Below are 20,581 nucleotides of genomic sequence, written 5' to 3'. Positions count from 1 at the left end.
GTCAGTTTCTTGGCTCTGTGAGAAGAGGCCCTAAATTGAATTGACTTTTGGGGGGAAGAGGGCATTTTTCATTCTAATACTTAGTACTTTTCTCAGGAATGACACATTTTAATTAAGTACTTGATCCAAGATAATAGCATGAGGAATTTGTCCATCATCCATAGTTACAGTCTCCTTCCTTGACTTATAAAAGTAGCTAATAAGGCAATTCAACTTTTTTGTGTTCACATTGTTCCTTGGAATAACAGAAAAGTGAAAAAGACAACAACAACAACAAAACATTGCTGATGATGCCAGCTTGATATAATAGATTTTTCCATTTATGGAAAGCAACAATAGCTTCGGTGAAATAATATTTGCAACATCAGTTCAGTTTTAAATTTTTTTTTTTCTTTTTGGGTGGGTTGGGAAGTCTCCTTCTATAATATATGTTGTAACATAATCTCATGCAAAGTTACCAACCCTAATAGTCTTTCAATGTCCATGTAATTACCATCTCCTCTTTAAAATAATCTCTTTTTGGTGATTCTGTAAGGTAGCATTTAATGAGGATTCCCTCGCTATTTTGTGGATGTTTAAAAGCTGGCCTCCAAATAGAGAGATGGGCTAGGGATATGAACAGGCATTTCACAGAAAAAGAAATTCAAATGGCCAAAAAATGTTCAACCTCACTAACTCAAAAATCGAACTATCACTTTATAGGATTAAGAAACGATACTGGTTTTGGAGAAATGCGTACCCTTATGTGCTTCCAGCAGCCCTGTGAATTGATTCAGCCTTTCTGAGGGTAATTTGGCAGAACTCATGAGACCCAAAAAATACACTCTCTTTACCAAGCACTCCCATTTTAGGGAATTTATTCTAAGGAAATAAAGATGTACTCAAAGATTTAGAAAAGGCTGACAAACTGAATTATGGTGTATCCATACAATGGAATACTGTATAGAATCAAAAATGAAGTTGCAGAAATACCTCTGTATATATTATTAAGAGAAGGAAATGGATTACCAAATACTCTGTGTGGTATAATTTCATTTTCATAAGGGTATTTATACAAATTTATACATAGAAAAAGATCTGAAGGATATATTTTAAGTCTCTACGTGGAAAGTATTGAGTGTATAATTTTTGCACATTTGAATTTTTAAATTTTTTTCCTCTACCAAACATGTATTGCTTTTGAAGCTTTGTTGAAGATTTGGCCTCCATCTTAAAATGCACAGAATGGATAGGAGGAAAGGAAACCTGATAATCAACAGGATGTCGCCATTCCCCAGGTCCTTTTCTGAAGGTTCACCAGCAGCCTGTTTTTCTTTCAGAGCTGGTTCTTGAAAGCTGTGTTTGAGTTGTTGTTTTTTTTTTTTCCTGTGACAAATGCCTATCATTTTCTAAACAAGAAAGCCAATGTTCTAGTTAGGTGTGTGGAGTTCTTTTCATTCACTCGCGGCCCTGTTGTGTTAATACTGAATAAGCAGAGACAGCCTGACTGGTGGTGAAAGATGGTAAGCCAGCCTCAGGGCTTTTTCTGGTCAGCCCTAAACCTCTGATTGCCACGTTTTCCTAATTTCCCATTTCCAGGGCATCACTAGAGTGACCTTGCTTGCTGAATATGATGCTCTGCATCTCCAAGATTTTCACATGCATTTGGAAGTGGGCAGTCAGGCGATTGTTTACAGGGCTCCAAATGAACTGTGCACTCACAGCAAGTTTGATAAACACACATTTCCTCCTTTTATCAGTGAGATTGCAGAATGTGAAGTATGAGTTTCCAGTTTTACTCATTCCCCTCAACCCTTTTCCTGTTTAAAAACTTAGACATACTAATTGGATGCTGATCTGTCCCTGTTTTTTATTCTGCTTACTGGTAGTTGATGGCTTATTCCAATACTTACCTAGGCAAGGTTTGGCAATCCTTCAAAAATAAACTTTCCATGTATTCAACATAAAGGAGATTCATCCCAAGGAATGTAATGTGAGCACTAATTAACAGTAATGACTGCTAATCACTTTGCTTTTTATACTCCTTTAGGAGCACTGCTATTATCCAATGTAGTTAAGTAAAATGCTTGTATATGAATCAACAATGCTGCATCCTTTTAGCAACTTTTGCTCACAATCAAGCTTTGCATAAATTAGAGTTAACTAAAATTGGTTTTAATATGCTACGTTTCTTTCTACAATAGTAAAGTAAAATATCTAGTTAAATATCCTGAATATTAAAAAGACATCACCTGGTATTTTTTTTTGCAATCATCCTTATGGTAGATGAGAAGCAACACTGCAAATAAATTTTCTCACAGTTCATGATATTTTCTCTTAGATTTCTTCAAAATTGCATGTGACGTACTCTTCATAGTCACAGGAGCACTTTGATTGTGTTGTAAGCATTGTATCAGATCCATGAAAAGCAATAGGCTTGTATTTAATTTTTCTGAATTTGTGCATTTACTTCCTAGAGGATCTTACAGTTTCTTTAAATTATATAGCCCATTATATAAACTTGGCTCATAGGATAGTGCATTCAATGTTCATTAAAAAGGGGTGTTTTATTATGTTTAGTGTATTATTAGACTATTATAAAAGCTTTCTGTTTATTTACATGCATTCAACATACCTACAAACCGCCTTGCCTCAGGAGGAGACTAAGCAAAACTCATAAATTAATAATTTAAGGGAGCGATACTCAAGTAGCATTTTGGTTAAGTTAATAAGTTAAAGCCTTAGCGTCAAATCAGTGCTGGCCACTTTAACAATGCTTTACTTTTGACTTTTATTGGCTGAAAATAACTTGTTAAACTGGGGCTTTTGTAATAAAATGAAATCTACATACCATCTGAAGCCCCTGCCCTTCTTTTTGATTTATGAGTAGGTTGACGTATTATTGAAGAATTTTTAACACTTTCACAGTTCTGCACTTTGATTTCAGAGAAGGTGCTAATCTCTCTGGAAGTTTGAGAGTGACAAAATGAGTTGTATACTGTTTTTCTAGGGAATTTGGAATTCTTTATTAGTGGCCTTAGTTTTATGATGGTACTTGTATTAACATTGATTTGTCTAACGTGTAATGTGGTGTTGTGATTTGATGTACATGAATGGAGTATCCTCCTTTCTCATATCTCTAGTTGCCTGGCCATGATGTTATAATTCTTATAGGTGATGTTAGTGTTTCTACAGAGGTTCAGCAATTCAGGGCATTATTTTTAAATTACCAAAATAAAATAATTTAATTTCCTTTTCACTTTTGTATTTTTTGTAGCATCAAAAATTTAAATTTTTGGTGAATAAACAGGTGGAAAAAATTAAGTAGTAGTGTCATAAGAAGCTTTATATTTTATATGCTAGTCTTATTGTAATACATTGCAAACATATGTGTTTTAAAAAAACTTTTGGCACTGTATTTAATTGAATTTAGTTTCAAAGAATTGTAACAGGAATGATGTGAGAGAACAGAAAATATATGGAAGCTTAATTGAATGCTATCCATATGTAATTATAAGATTCGTGAGTATTGTATGTAACTTATTTATTTTATATTCCAGTATTATTGCACAATAGCACAAAATGCATGTGTATGAGGAAAAACCTGCTTTTTCTGTTTTGCTTTGGGTTTGAGTTTTTATGTGTAGTAAAATTACATTTAAAAAAGGTGAAGATTTCAATTTTGATCCATTTTTTTGTTTGTTTTTTTACAGTGTGTTTACTTTTATGTGAGAGTGATTGATCTATAGCTGTCATTTTGCCCAAAGAGGGGACAAATGGAATTGGCCTTTTAGACAAAAGTATGCAAACAGACTGCATTCTTTCTGTTGATAGAATTATGGAAGGATTGCATGAGGTGCCACATTCATTTTCCTATTGATTGTGAAGAGGATTCTGCAATGGGGTGCTGTTTCCATTGGATAAGAAGGTGCTATGATTAGTTACCTTTCTCATGAAAGCACTACAAAGGGAAATGCAAAATGTGTGCAGTGCAGTGTTCTCAATTTGACAGTTGTTTTTGTTAAGTTTTTTGCCCCATTGAAGTCCAGCCTATTTTAGAAAAACATACATTTTGGTTTTTTCCCTTATATTAGGCTTAGTAGATTTCCATGCATTTGACCCTTTGAAGAAATTATACGTTGTAGACAGTTTTTCTAGGCTTCTATTGTAAAGCTCCCAAAGCTGGGGCAACAGTGCCCTCTATAGTCTTTTAGTGAATAGTAGATAATCTAGATGATTTGGAATATTCAGGTAAGAAGCAGGATATTTAAATTTAATTTTTGCTCAGACAAGAGACTCCTTTTTCCTAAGTAGACATTCTTGTTTTTCACTAGTGGCTTTACTTTAAACAAAGGGAACAAAAGACCATTCTGAGTTTTCATTTAGAATTATTGGCTACCTCTTGTTGTTACCCCATGGTAAATCTCAAGTTTTATCAGACATTCATCAGAGTAATTTGAGCTAGAAGGAATCTTACAAGCTGTACTGTCTCTTCATGAAATATCTTTTTGAAGTTGAGTTCCAATACGAGTATTTTTTTAAATAATTTAGTTCCTTTGTGCTCATTTCTTCTATTTAATTAGAGCCTGAGTGGGCTGTCTAGAACTTAACTTTTACTTGTTCCTGAATTGGGTAACCAGGCTTTATACAGGACATTATTTAAATTGAAACCAAGGGAGTTACACAATGACTAAAGTATTTGTCATTCATTAGCATTGATTTACATTGTAGATTTGCTTTCCTCCCTTTTTTGGTTACCTATTTGATTATATATGTTGATAGCTAAATTTTCCTTTGTAAAACACAACTTTATGCGAAGTTATTAGATGATAATAAAAGCAGGCATCATACTTAGTGATGATTAGAAGAGAAAAATTCCATAAGCTAAGTTTATTTTACTTCTGAAAGTGTTTTAGTAAAGAGAACTTGGATCCAAACCCTAGCTGCTCCATGTATTCACTATGTAATTTTGAATACATTTCTTAACCTCTGAGCTTGCTTTCTCATCTGCAAAATGGGATTAAAAATAGTTTATCTTTTGAGATTTTTGTGAAGGATTAGAGAGAATGTATATTAATTGGCCAAGTCATTATAGATGCTCAGATGGTGACTTTATTCTAAAAATCACAGTGTGAAGGTAAATGGCGTTGTTTTATATTAGGGAAGTTTTAATATAAATCTAGAACACATTTAATGCACTTTAGATCTTTTAAAAATTCCTATCTCATAGCTTCTGATGATTTATGGGAGTCTGAAAGCTGCCATGGCATTCCTTCGTAATGTGAACTGACAAAATGAAATGTGCATTAACTTTCAATTCTCTACAGACCTCATCCCCAAACTTCTTAAATAGTCCATGTTTATAAACTTTAGTTTAATAGACATTTACTCACAAAACCAATATTTGGCAACATGTGAAAACTGACAATAAATGAAACTCCAAAAAAAAGAGTCTTTTATTTTTTCCCTTAGGATACTTTTCATTTACCTGTGTTCTTAGTAGTAATCTAGAGCCCTTTTCATATTTTGCTTTCTCCACCCAGCCACAAGAAAGGCTCAAGTATAGAAATAGATGGAAGTGGAGCTTTTCTGGTCAAAGTGGAGATGGGTGCCTGAGTCCCTCTCCTTTGAAGGAACAAAGTTTAAAAACCACTTGGTACTGTACCCCAAATGTATATGTGTGTGTACACACACACACACACACACACACACACACTCTCCTTTTGTTTTGTACAAAAGCTTTGTTCTACTTTGGTTTGAATTCACAGCACCTAGTTCTTCATGTGGCACATAACAGATGCTCAATTAATATGTGCTTAATACAAAATTTTTTCAACATCAGGCCTCCTCTTATTGATATATAAGATTTGAGATACCATATGTATTAAAATGTACAGTTCAATGTGGCAACGTAATATTACAGTAATTGTTTCTCTGTGAACCATCTGAAGAACACTTCCAATGTAATTTATCAATTTGTTCTTTAAAAGTCCAACAAATTGTTGTAACTAAAAATAATAATGGCAAATGAACAAAAAATATTCAAAACTTGTCTTCAAGATGATTAAAAGCTGTTGTACTTCACAATGGTGAAATTAGCTAAAGATTCAGACATTTCAAATGACCCAGTGATAAAAATAATCTTGCACAAAGAAATTCTGAATCGAATTTTCTTACCATTCAGTAAAGCATTGTTTTTCTTGTAAAGTTCTTATTTGTGCATCATATTGATTTTGAGTAACTTTGAACTTAGTATTATAATAAGCCACATATTGTTTTTAGCATATCACTTGGGTTAAATTGAGAACTGCGAAAGTATCTTTTTTTATCATTATAAAGAAGGAATCAATGTTTTAAGCTGATAGAATGAAAATGAACAAGCTCTTAATAAACCAAATATGGTAGTTCTTTTTAAAATAATGACCAGTTGCAGTAAGAAACATATTTAAAATTAAATTCTGGTTTACAAGACTGACAAGATGCTGTCTACCAAAAAAAAAATGAATAAGGTATTTTTTCTTTGCAATGAAAGTACCAAATTAAGAATCCGCTTAATTAAAATAATGATAAATGTGGATTGCACTACTGAAGACAGTGAAATACAGCTGCTCTGTCTAGTGAGAGCCCGCATAATTTACCAAGACTGTGCAAAGAAGCAAAGGAGCAGCCACTGCAGACTCTTAGAGGAAACGTCCTGTTTATTCTACATACATTTCTTTTTTTAATTAAAATGTCAATGATAATTTTATAGCAGTCCTCCAAAATGTCCTTCTTAGATTTCTTCAAGGTGGTAGAATATGAAACGAGATCATTGCTGCTGAATGAAACAGATGAAACGTGAGAAAAAAATAGCATTTTATTATTTTTTATTAGTTCTGTTTTCTTTATTATGAGTTAATATTGAAATATGTGATGATATATATATATATTTTTACAGGAGTCTTGCGTGAGAGAAATGTAACAAAATCTTAGAATATACATTTTATTTAAAAATCTTTTGGAGCCACAAGCAAGATTTAGATGGAGCCATAAGTAGTATTGTCTACAAATAGAGATGCAGATATGTATACTATGGAATTCTCAAGATGGAGCAGACAGCTCTGGGTCTATCAGGATTAGCTGGGTGGTATTTCCCCCTCAACTCCATCACTGGGTTGTGATGACGGATGATGTACTGCATGTGTCAGTGTCTGGAGACCAAAAAGAGGTTGAGAACCCCTGTTACACTGTATATTTTCATCTTTTACATTAATGATGACCAATGATATCTTCATAATTATGTACATATATTTAGGAAAACCAGCATTGTGTGTAACAAGAATTGGCTTTTTGAGGGTTTTTTGCCTATCAGGGATAAGTGGGGACTCTTGGGGTCAGACTATTGTGTGTTCTAGGCTCTACCACGTGCTAACTGTATGACCTTGGTTTAGTTAACTTCTCTGCATCATGGCTTTCACATTTGTAAAGTGGGGCTAGTGATAGTACCTACATCATAGGGTTGTCGTGAGCATTTAACGGGATAATTCATGTAAAACAGAGCATAAAAGAAGCCTCAATAAATGTTAACTTAATATTTAACTTAATATTACATTATTATTATTAGTCACTGGATATAAGATTTCTCCTGCATTGGAGCAATAGAGCATTGCTCATACTTAACTAACTTAAGATCATTGTTATCTGTCATGGGTTATCTGTTGATCTGGTTCTTAGAGAAGTTAGCCGTGCCCTTGTGTGTTTTCAGGTATAGTGTGGTAGAAATTCTGCTGCTCCTTATTTTGTCTTTAATTATCCTTCCTCTTAGTGCTTCATATATCAGTTGCTTTAGCATTGGTGAAAATGATGTCAAAGCTTGTGTATTTCAATATGTCTGTTTTGGACTTTGCTTTAGCTTGATACTGGCTGGAATTAATTAAATATTTTCCAGGGCTCAGTTTTTTCTAAAGGGTCTTTCAGGTGTCCACCCACTAAAAGCTTCTTAACTGGGAAAGCTTTGTAGGCTGAAAATGAACACATCACTAAGAATTTGAAAAGTATATGAGAAAACAATATGAGGAGGAATCTGAGATGATTTTATTCTATATGCTTTTTTCTTTGAGCTTCAATAAAATGTAAATGCAATAGGTGCAGAGATAAGAAGTCACACACTATATAACCATTATTCATAGTATTTACACATGCTGTATGAGTTGTAGAATGTTCACATACGTTTATTTTTTTCTCTTAGTTTGTTCCAGACTTTTCTCATTGCTAGAGATGTAGATGATTACGGCACAGTGCTTATCTCTAGGACTTAGCACTTTTGAGTTTTAAGGAAGAAAGTTATTGCTATATATTCATCAAAATTATTACTTGTGATGAATTCTTTACTCTTTTAAAAATATTGCATGTTCTTTGTAGTGTGCTTCTTTGTTCTGTGACTTGGCATTCATTCCTCCTTGTCTGGCCATTGTCGCTGAGTTTCTCCTAAGAATCCTGTGGTCTTTAAGGCTCGGTATTGCTCTGTCTGTGCCAGTTTGGGAATTATACTTACGATTCTTGATTTAGCTTATAATTTTGATTAATACCTTCAAATAATTTATCTGTTTATTCTTAAGCAACTTAGTCTTAGAGTCTTCAGGTTTCTTCCCTGTCCTGGTCCTCCCCAGTAGAGAGCAGTTACATATTAACATAGTTTTTCAGTGTTTCCAACACAGTACTACTATAAGGTGTTTGCCAAAGTGAAGTATGATTTAGTACTAAAATTAAATCAAACTTCCAATTCACTGTATCCTGAGGTCATTAATTAGACACTATTTATTAATAGTTTCCTAAATAATTTAAATTAGTAGTTTCCTAAATAATTTTAAATTAGTTGCTTTGGAAAGCAGAAACCACCCCCCATCCCTTATTTATGGAACCATCATCACATTTATTTCAGATATTCTTTTTTTTTTTTTGTAAGGAAGATCAGCCCTGTGCTAACATCTGCCAATCCTCTTCTTTTTTTTTTTTTTTTTTTTTTTGCTGAGGAAGACTGGCCCTGGGCTAACATCCATGCCCATCTTCCTCCACTTTATATGGGACGCCGCCACAGCATGGCTTGCCAAGTGGTGTGTTGGTACGCGCCCAGGATCTGAACCGGCAAACCCTGGGCTGCCGCAGCGGAGCACGCGCACTTAACCGCTTGCGCCACCAGGCCGGCCCCTCAGTCTTTAGGGCTATCATAGACTAAATTCTGTCAAAGACTAGGTAATATTATATACTTTAATTTTAGATTAATATCAAAGGGTCTTGTTTTCAGATAGAGTTCTTGAGCATTTATACTTATGAAGAAATTTTGTCTTCAACTTTGAGTAGCCTGATTTCTCCTTCATGCTATTGTGTATATAGTGTCTTCTCACATTGTTACTTGTGTATATATTTTAGACAAAACAATGCTATATAATAGGTAAAACTAATCTAGTTTGTGACGCTTTTACATGGTTATAAGATGCCAAACTTATGTTGATGCTTTCTGGTTTATGGTTGATTCATAATTAGTGATTCCCTACTGTGTGTAAAATCACTATATTCACTGAATTCCCTGTTTTATATAGTGGATTTAGTGTGACTACTCTTTATCCCATGTTTTTATTGACTTGGAATCAATTGATCAGTTAAGCAATCTGAAACAGAAACGATTATGAAGCATTTACAACAAGAAAAGTTAAAGGAAAATATAGTAAGTTACAACTTACTGTTACTAGTTAACATAGTAGCTAAAATATTGTTTTATAAAAGACATAGCTTGTGGATTATACACATATTTGAGTATATATAATTTTCATTATCTGGACATTTTAAAGATGTGGTTTAACTGTGTTTGACAAAAGAAAAGAAAAAAGCAGTCTTTGTAGCTATCAACTTTGTGGAAAACAAAATGAGGATCTATAAATTTTGTTTTGTTATGATTTAATAGTAACGAGTTTCTTTCCTTATATTCAACCCAGGACTTGGAATAAGCCTCCTAAAACTAAGTGTTGTTGTCATTTATTTTCTTAACTTACTTACTGCAACTATTTCATACTTTGGCATGGTAAAAATAACACTGGCACTGATGATATCCCCTTTGCTTTCTTTGTCTAGTTGCTAATTCCTAATAGATCTTTTCTGCATTCTTTTATTTTTTGTTTTTTTACACTTAAACTATCTGTTTTTTTAATCTGTCTCCTACCTCTCAGGTAGTCCAAAGACCTTCTTCTGAGCCTAGGTTCTTCCTAGTCCTCTTGCAGACACACACAGTTTGTTTATTTAATGGAATAGCTTCACTGTAACCTTGCAGGTTGTCACCCTTGTTCTTTATGCCTTATTTTTTATCTAAATTATTACTTAATTTTCTTTGGTACTTATAACAATTGTGTTTTTTACGTTAAAGAAAATACATAAAAGTATTTAAAAAATGAAGCTTTTACTCACAATTCAATCATTCAAAGTTAACATTTTGACATATTTCCACATACATATATTTAACACGCGTACATAGATATACACACACACACATATGTGTCTGTATAATCGTTTGTGTTTATAACTTTGTAGACTGCTTTTTTTAACTTAAAACATTAGGAGCATTTTTCCTTGCCATTAAAACCTCTGTATGAACATAATTTAATGGCTACTTAATATTCCATCATGTGGCTGTATAATAATTTCCTTAATGATTCCCTAATTTTGTAAATTAGGTTGAATCTAATTTTTACTATAAATAATAGCACTTTGATGTGGGCACATCAATTATTGTCTACATTTTAAAAAATTAATTCTTTAGCATAGATTTCCAGACATAGAATTAATGGATCAAAGTATATGATTATTTCCAAGGCCACAGATACATATTGCCTAGTTGATTTCCATAAATAATATACCTGTTTATGCATGAATTATTTATATTTTGAAATTCTAAGTCTTTGTTTAATGTGTCTGAAACCTCAACTTGGAATTCTATTTTTATAGTTCCTGGCATTTGGTGAATACAAGCTGGGAGTAGCATTCTGCCCATCTTTGAATGCATTTTATTCTTGGAACAAAACCAAAGATATATGTGTTAGGGCAACTCAGTCATATACTGCAAGTCATAGGGTGATATTTTTACCCCATTATTGTGAGGAGTCAGTTTTCAGTGATTTAACAGGGCTACATTCGATAGATGACCAGCTGCAAAGTGGGCTGAATTTTAGTATACAGTATACTAATAATGTGCCATGTAGTTAAATACACATACAGATATGGACACATATATGTTATTTTTTAAGCAGTTACAGATCTAATGTTAATTATAACCCATTTTTTCTGATAGGTTCTATTTTCCGACTAGCCACACTTTGTTCTCCTCCTGGATATCAACTGGTTTATTTTCTACTGGCATCATTAAGTTTCACAGTATTTGGAAATGATTTCTGATTTTCTCTCATTAAACAAACAATGATAGACTATTGGATTAATTGTAGTAGATTAATCATTTTCGGTATATATTTTTAATATCAAACATATTTTAAGTATATTTCACACTTTACAAATTATTGCTGCAGGTTTAAGCAATTACTTCATGTCCACTAAATATTCCATTAAGATATCCATAAATATCTTATACTTCTCTTGTTTTTTTTTTTTTTTAAGAACTTGTGTTATTAGTATTGGCTATTTATCTTATGTCATTAAAAAGAAACAAACAACTCAAATCTATAATGCTACTGTTTTGAATTTAGTGGACTTAGTATAATAATAATGATAACAATAGTACTATAATAATAGTAAGTTCATTTGTAAGAATAAAACAAATAATGTTTATTTTATGGTAGTTATTACTAAATCATTATTTAGACTTTGGAAAAAGAATATTAGATCACCTTTTTAGCATCATAGCTACCTTTTGCTGTTGGTCTCTATTTCCTCAGAACTAATTCTTTTCATGTTTACTTGTATTGTTTAATACAGTTAGAGAATACAGGCTTCTGTGATGTATTTTGTTTTTTAATGCTTATTTCTTGGTAGTTTCTTGTTATTGATATGAAAAGTGTTCCACCACACTGGCTTGGGCATGACTGTGTGAGAGAGAGTGAGTGGGACTGTTGTTGAGCGGGGGACATTGCTGCTCTTTTCCCAGCTGCTGGGTTCTCACTTTATTTCTTCCCCCCATCAGCTCTACACACAGCTCCATATACACACTGTATACACTTTTATGGTTCCATTCTCTCCCTATTCTTTTTCCTCTCATTCTCCTTTTATCTTTCCTTTCTCTCTTCCTCTTTCATCTCTCACGTGCATCTATGCATGCACGTACATACACAGAAGTGAATTTTCAAGTGTTAAAAACAAAGATTGCAGGATCTAGATCTCTAATTTAATTGTTTAAGTTTTACTCACATTTTATCCCTGTTTTCTCTTTCATTATTTAAATTGTGGTCATCTGTAATATTTGTGTGTTTTTATAAGTACACGCTGTTCTGTCCTTCACTGTTTTATATCTCTCAATGAAGAATAAATGGTGGAACTAGAAAAACTCTTAGACCAGAGCTTCTCAGACTTCAGTATGCAGATGAGTCATCTGGGCATCTTATTAAAAATTCAGGTTCTGATTCAGTTGGTCTGGGTGGAGCCTGAGATTTTTCTAACACGTGCCCAGATGATGCCAGTGCTGCTGGTCTGAGGTCGTGCTTTGAGTAGTGAGATTTTAGACTCTGGTTTCCTGCTAACTGAGAGATTATCATTTATTTAGAAAAGGAATATTTAAGTTTAAAAGTCAGCTTCTTCACATGTTAGCCAGAGGAGCCTAATATCTACAAGGATGGGAGGGTACATTTTCTTTAAATAATTTGCCGTGTTTCTCCAGTTGTTCTCTAATTAGGCAGTTGTGGAGCAATGATTTAAAAGATCCATGAGTCTTGGATCTTCTGTGATGGTCTCATATACAGCTTCCCTAATTTAGTTTGCTACTTAGTATAGACTAATGATGACATGTATTATAGTTTATTTTTGGTGATTAGATTTTATGGTATATCCTCTCCCATTGATATTGAAAACCTTTTCTGCTGGGAGTTTCGGGAGTGAGGGTAAGGGGAGGGAATTGGGAACAGGAATGGAGGCTCTAGTATAAATGAGAATTCGGTTACTGCAGAGAAATTCTTTCTCGTCCCTGTGGTTATCACTAGGAGAATCATGGACAACTGGGTAGAAATGAATTACCTGTTGAAAGTGAGAAAAATCACCCGATACATGTGCTAGAGTTGTTGTTCCCATATGCTTAGATGTCTTTTATGTCTTTTAAGTAAAGAGATCCACACAGTTTCCTGTACGAAAATGGGCACCTTCTCGAAATAAGGACATAACAGAACCCACAGCAGAGTGATTAGAAGATAAGCTGCTTTAGAAAGGAGATGATATGGCCCAGTTCTACAGGTTGGCCCATTATTTGCAGTCCAATAGGCAAATGTGACCACCGTCAAAACACCTGCATTTTTAAAGCTAGTAATTATAAAGTATGTTGGTTTACAACATTGTTGAGGAAAAATGATCAAATTATCTAATGTGGTTGGTTTCTGAGGTGGCAGAAGCCACTTAACTTTATTATAAACTCAAGGAAAGAAAGATGGGAAGCCTTTCCCTTGCCAATAAGCGCTGCACTTGAAAATTAATTGTACTTTAATTTATGGCAAAAAAAATTACATCCAGCATGGGTTTTCCTTTTTCGAACCTCTTCAAACATTATTTTAGAACTAGGTACAACATTTAAGTTATATTTCCAATCTTATTTGTCTGTGTACTTTCAATGAATATAGATTGCCCTTTCTTTCGTCAGCCTACATTTAAAAAGCTTATGTTTTACCATAATACAGTAGAATTATTTGTGGTAATGTTACAAGTCTCTAAACTACATGAACATTATCCTGCTGTTTTATTGTCTTATAATGTAAAAGTAAATGCAAGCATTAAGAAATGTGCGGTGCCGTCAGGCTCATTCAGGATTTAAGAAAATTGCCCCAACTATTGAAGAACTGAAAATAATCTTTCAGGTCGCAAAGAGCAGTTGTTATAATATTGCCTAGCATTTTACTTTCTTTTTACTCTAACCATAGTGGTGATTTAAGTCAATGCTGAAGAAACTCCGATTTTATTTGATTTCAACAAACTGCTATTGCCTTGTAAGAATTACATATAAAACAGCACGGTTAAAAAATAGGAAGAAGATAGAGGACTTGTTCTTAACTCTGCATAACCCTAAATCATAAATCTCTTTCTTGTAATAGTAAAAATTTTGCAGCCTGACTTCGTGTTTCAATTTGCGAATCTGATATAATAGGCACAAATAGTAGGTGTTAATAACAAAACTGTGAAATCACGTTGTACTGCAAGCTCTTTGGGAAAATGAAACAAACATACAAACAAAGTCTTAAAGCCATACCTTCCGGAAAAGTTCTCATGAAGCATTTTGGATTTTTAAAACGTAAGGAAGGAGGTATTCCTTATGGTTTTTAGCCTTTTTTTGTCCTATCTGTTTTAAAATATTTCCATTTAAATGCAGATTTTGATTTTCCATCTGGGACTAGATAGAAGCCATTCTATTACACTACTAAAAGAATAATTCAGTTTAACACAACATTTCTCCCTAAAGGGATGGTCTGTTCTAGTCATAAGGTATTATTTTTCTCAGAATGATATTAACATTCATGATGTAGCGATTTTATCTTGATTTGAAAGATGTTTTGTTCTGGCAGGAAAAGGGGTTAGAAGAATGTCCTTTGTATCCTCGTGCTAAAAAAATAGCCTTACCTTGCTCAAGATTTGGTATTAGTAATGTTCAAAGTGTTGATGGGTGTCTGATTTATGTTTTTATAACATAAAATCTTTAAGCCCAGTGAAATGGGAACTCGCCAGAATCATTTAATCGAGTTCTTAAACATTGGGTTGTACAAATATATTTTTTTAATAGATCAAGTAGCATGTTTGAAAATTTCTGAATGTGTTATAACATTTTTTTGCTTTCATTTTCTTTATTGCCTTTTCAAGAAGCCTTTTGGGTATGTAAGAAAAGTGTTAGAGCAACTAGTTGCTGCATTCAGTGGCATAGACGTGTTGATTTTGCCTCACCTTCTAAATTTATTAAAACTTTAAGATAAAGAGGGATTACATTAATTAAATGGAATGTCTCAGACAGAAGAAGAAAGGCTCTGAAGGCCTCTCTGCTATTTGTTGGGCAAAGTCTTGGCGTGCAAAATGTAGCTATCCAAGGCTTAAAGCACGTTGGGACGCTGTGTGGGATGCCAGCGCCATGCCCCTAGGCGCGCTGTCATTCAGCCGGCAGATTAATTAACCAGAGGCTGCAGAGCGTCTTGCTTTCAGTCAGCCCATTCTTGAGGCAGAAAATGCAAGGTTTTTAAAACCTTGAACATTCAAGAAAGTTTTTTTCCTTAACAAAATCAGAGTGTGTAGTGACACTTTTTCTGGGAATAGTTTTGCTTACACACATACAAATATATTTTTTTCTATTTGCATAAGTGAGTGATTTTAATGGATTAAAAAACTTTAAAATCCAGAGTATAACATATGTATAGTCCCCAAAGAGAAGATTTTTCTAGTGTCACCGTGCATCCTTGAAACTTCCTAATTAATGATTTATTAAATCAAACTGGGTAGCAAGCTCTTAATTAATGATGAAGACTTATGAGGTTTCAAGAGAGTCAACTTTAAAAAAATACATTTATGTATCTGACTGATCACAAACTATGCTCATTCAAATGTTCATTAAATCCAGTGTTGGTGGTATAGTGGTGAGCATAGCTGCCTTCCAAATTTTCATTAAGATCACTTTTTATCTTCAGCAAAGACATTTCCACTCATACATACATAGAAAGTATTTTGAGATGAATGAAGATTTTTATACTCTAGTGATTTGTTTAAACAACACAGTTTTAAAAAATAACTTGTAACATATCTGTATTTTCATATTTAGAAGTGAGTACATTAAATTTCTTTTCAATCTAGCTTGGTTTATAATTATATTAAGCATTATTAATAGCTTATGGATAAAATATTGATAACATTATTTTCTAAATATAGAGCAAGGTCTATGTTGTTAAGATAATGTTTTATTTAAATTAGGAAAGAACAAGGAGATAGCTAAATGCAAAAAAGGCATGTTTTCATTTTAATTTTTTTAGCAGTGTAGAATACAACTCCCTTCTCCACCTCCCAGCCTTTTTTCCCTGACACTGTCAATTTTTTAGCATTCTCACCAGAATTTATTTTGTTGTAGTAAATAAAAGACAAGTCATTATTAAACAGATTTTGCTGTTAATTCAATGTATGATTACCCTTTGCCATAGGTACTTTTAAGGGCTTTTATCCAAAATAAAATTCATTAAAAATGCAATTAAAAAAATCTATTGTTAATGACTGCTTGAGTGACTGGCTCATAATTGGCTCATTACAATAAAAAAGCAACTGTTTAAAAATCTTGACAATGAGATGCAGTGCAGAGGGAACTCTTCTTTGTAAGGCCTGTGTGGTTACAGGATTCTGAAGGTGAAGCGGAGAAGCTGCAGATCTGAGCCTCCAGCACAACTTTCTCTTTTCCCCCAGAACAGTGAGTTCAGGTCATGACCTAGCATGGGCTGTCGAAGTAGGAGCCCCTCTTATTTACAGGGTCCCATAGTGAAGAGTAAACTTAGGTCATATATTCCACTTAAATGCTAGCACTCAGACTCCTCTTTGTTTCCCTTCCCCAGAAATCTTTTCAGTTGACTTAGATTACAAAGTTGTAATCAGGAAATCTTTAGTTCTGTTGAGGCTAAACTAACAAAGACAATATTGTCATACAAGCCATCGTTATTACCTGTCCTTTTGTTAATGCAGGAAAGCATGTAAATAGCTCTTTTTCAAGCTCTAGAATTTTTGTTTAAGCATTCCTAGAGATTTGTTTTTTGTTCTAGTACTTTGGTGATTTAATATTTGTATTAAATTATTTTTAATTAATTAATTTTAATTCATTTTATTTTTAGGCCATAGATCCTAAGGTAGTTGAAAATATAAACTTGGTGATGCAGGAAGAAAAGTAAACTGTACCTGATAAGGTTTGCCTTAACAAATCAAAGTTTTATTTCTTTTTTTGTGTCTCGGACTTGACACACTATGGTTTTAGGAGTAAACTTTGCAGTGTCAAACGTCAGCTGTTCTCTGTCGAGTATAAAATTTTAAAATACTGACAAGTGTAAATACGAATGGTCGTTAAATCTCGGCTTAGAGTTCCATCTATGAGGCAAAAATCCTAAGTCCCAACAGTAGTTTAAAGGGCTTCTTTAATGAACCCTATATTTCTAAAATGCTTTTCCTGTTTGAGGCTAGAAAAACAGTAAAAGTTTTAAAGACTGACGACTCCTGCTTTTGTTTAGTCTACAACAGCAATATTAATGTTGCTTTTGTGTTCTGCTGAGTGACTTAGGTGTAATTTTTCATTACATGTATTAAAAGTTGAATTATTTTGAACTCTGAACTTTAGACCAGCCCATGTGTGAACCTTAGCGTATAAGCAAGACGGTAACTTCAGGATCAGAAACATTCAAAACCATTCAAATTATTAAATGCAGTCAAAGAATGTTGATATTAGAATTTGATATAAATTAGGAAAAAACTCTCAGTGAGATACTCAACAGTTTTTAAAGAAATAAGACGCGTTTAATTGCCTTCATTGTAGCTTAAGTAACCAAGCTGCTTGGATATTTCATCATTAGTCTGCTCTGTGCTACTTGGCATTCCTCTCATCGCCTTATTTTGTAACCTTTACATTTTTTTTCTTGATAGAATTAAGAGGAAATGCCTGCAGAGGAAACAACCATTTAAAACACAGTGGAAATCACATTGCTTTCTGCTTGAATTTTTCTTTAAAAATCTACTGAATGCAGTTTACCTTTACTCTTATAAGCAAAACAGCGATGCGTTTCCCACACTTGAGGCTCAGCGAGACAGCTTCAGTCCACCTCACACGTATATTCAGTTGAGTGTGTAAGCTGATGCATTTGTGATTTATAAATGTATTTTAATAAACCATTTGGTAAATGCCATGACTGTCATACCAGTGCCAAAATATTTTATACATCTAGGAATTAGTGTAGTGGGGAAAACTATTGAGACTACCACTTCAGTGTTTGGTTCATGGGGATATTTTGTAATATTTATAATTTGATGGCTATTCATGATCTGGTGGCTTGGAGACAGGCCTAACATTTATGACTTCTTTTTTGTCTTCATGTATTTTATTATTTACTCAACGATTGCTTGTGTGGATGGTAGAGTTCTTTGTTCACTGGCACTTCAGAGAGAGTCTATACTTGTATTAATATTTAAAGAAAACTATCCTCTGCATGTTGTTAAGTTTTTAGGCATTTCATAGGCAAATAATGATTAATTAATATTATGATGTCTCCTTTGATGTATTAATTTATCTTTCTGTGTCCAGGGCACATTGATTTTGAATATTAAAGAAGAGCTACATCTATTCATTCATCAAATGTGTTCTGAGTGACTGCTTTGTTCTGGGTACTGGATACAAATATCAATAAGAGAATGTCCCAGCTCTCTAAGAGCTCATAGTCTAGATTACTAATGACAGTACAATATTATATTGTGATGATAGATTTATTTTTTTTTTAACAAATGTTATGGGAATATAGAATTAGGAGAGAGAGATTAGCTTTTACCTGGGGAAGGGGCAGGATGGGCAGTTGGTTCATGAGTAATGATTCATCAAGAGGAGAAGATGAAGAATGACTTCCCAAAATGAGATTCTCTGTGGAGCATGGGATGTGACAAAGTGTGGCACGTAGTTCTCAAAGTTTGGTGATTAGAGGATATGTATAAGTAATGCAGGAGTAAGAGTGGGAGGGTAATTTGGGAGCAGGTTTTAAAGAGCCTGGTGTGCCTTACTGAAGAGTTTGGAGACCCTGTTCTATAGGTAATGGGGAGTCATTGGAGGTTTGTAAATTAAGAACCAAAATGGATAGACGTGTATGTTGTAGTAGTGTAGAGGAAGCATAGGGAGAGGAGAGAAGGAGGCTAGGTCTTTTGAATATATTGAGATTAAAATATCTCAAAATAGGAGATAGCGAAACTAAATAGCAAAAAATCAAGACCAGATAAATTGATGGTAGTGATCATCAGCATATAATTAATAATCAAAGTCATGTGAGTAAATATGCTCACCCAGAGGATGAAGTGTTGCGTAATGGGAAAGAACCTGGGCTCTGATACCTGGTTTCCCAGCTGCCACTTACTAAATGTGACTTTGGGCAAGTTACTTTACCTCTCTGTGCCTCAGTTTCCTCTACCGTAAAATGGAAATAAAAACTACCTATCTTATAGAGTTGCTGTGAGGATTGAGTGAGTTAATATAGTGTTACTTATTATTATTATTGTTATGCTATTATTTAGAATTGAGAGTAGTTGTTTTTTCCTCATGAAGTGTTTTGATGAGGAAGAAGAAATGGCTAATCAATAGCAGAAAAGAGTTTTGTAAGATGAGTGAGATTGGGATGTGTTTATAAATTAAGAAAAAGCAGCCAATAGAGAAGAAGTTATTGAAGGCACAAGTGGTTGAATAAGATCCAGGAAGATATAGAAGTGCTGGTGTGAAGAGCACAGTTGGTGGGTTAGCTCTGGACAGAAGAATACAGATATGTTTAGAAAGGAGAAACAATGATAAAAGACTATCCAACCAACAGCTGCTCTTTTTCTCTGTGATCTTAGAGGCAAGACCATCTACTTCAAATGGGTGGAGATGATGGAAGTAATTAAGGGATTTGAGAAGAATTTTAAATATTTGGAATGATCTCTTAGGGGAAAGGAAAGGGGAACCGAGGATTGCCAAACTGCCCAGAGCCCATGTGTGGTTGGAAATCAGAAATTTGAAAAGGAGACAGTTTTTAAAATTTGACTTCAGTTAAATTGAAAAGAAAATTAGGGAGGTTTGGTAGTAAGATCACTTTTTAGGAATTTACTTGCTTATATCAAAGCTAAGTAATAGTATATTTTATTCTGTAATATATAAATAAAGCATTCCAGAAATCATTGCAGACAATAATTGCTAAATAAAATTTCTATGAGAATAACCTTCCATACTTCAGAAGGGAAAATACAACATTAATATGAATTTAAATGAATACAGCTGCTCAAAGACTATATTTTTCTGGGCAACAAACGACAGATGATGCAGTCACTTTATGATGGTCACTTAACTGTATCAGTGATGAAAGAATCACATGCCAAAAAACAGTTCATAGAATCAAGCGAATAGTCCTCTCACTCTAATGTTAGTAATGACGTTAAGCAGAAATAGGTGCCTAGACTGCCTACTTAAATAAATTAAAAACAAAATGAGATATCCACCAGTAAGTTAAATGGATGTCTGCGTAACAACATAGTGTTGCACTTTTACTTTGTTATGAAAGTGGCTTTTAGAGTTATTCCAATTAGCTTTTTTGTTTTTCAAATATTCTGTTTAAATGTTTATCCTATATTTAATTTATAAAGCAGTTTTTCCATTTTTAGAATTGAGAATAATCTTTAAAATACTTTCACTTAGTTTACATTAATT

The 20,581-nt window shown here is 33.6% G+C and overlaps 1 protein-coding gene across 3 annotated transcripts in view; it reads left to right on the top strand.

Annotated features, from left to right (window-relative positions):
* DPH6 (diphthamine biosynthesis 6) overlaps nt 1–20,581 on the top strand; it is a 182,126-nt gene that overhangs the window by 23,914 nt on the left and 137,631 nt on the right. The window contains exon 4 of one of the 3 annotated variants that reach the window (XM_087424774.1): nt 1,579–2,112. The exons of the other annotated variants lie outside the window; for them this stretch is intronic. Coding sequence (XP_087280900.1) covers nt 1,579–1,764 — 186 coding nt within the window. The 3' untranslated portion in view covers nt 1,765–2,112. Of the gene's footprint in view, nt 1–1,578; nt 2,113–20,581 lie in introns of those variants that run through there. 3 annotated transcript variants of the gene reach the window in all.

This window comes from Ceratotherium simum, chromosome 3 (genome assembly GCF_057802395.1).
Source record: "Ceratotherium simum simum isolate JZ-2026a chromosome 3, ASM5780239v1, whole genome shotgun sequence".
Classification (NCBI taxonomy): Eukaryota; Metazoa; Chordata; class Mammalia; order Perissodactyla; family Rhinocerotidae; genus Ceratotherium; species Ceratotherium simum.
Note: the sequence above shows the minus strand (reverse complement) of the source record. Positions and strands in the feature narration are given on the sequence as shown.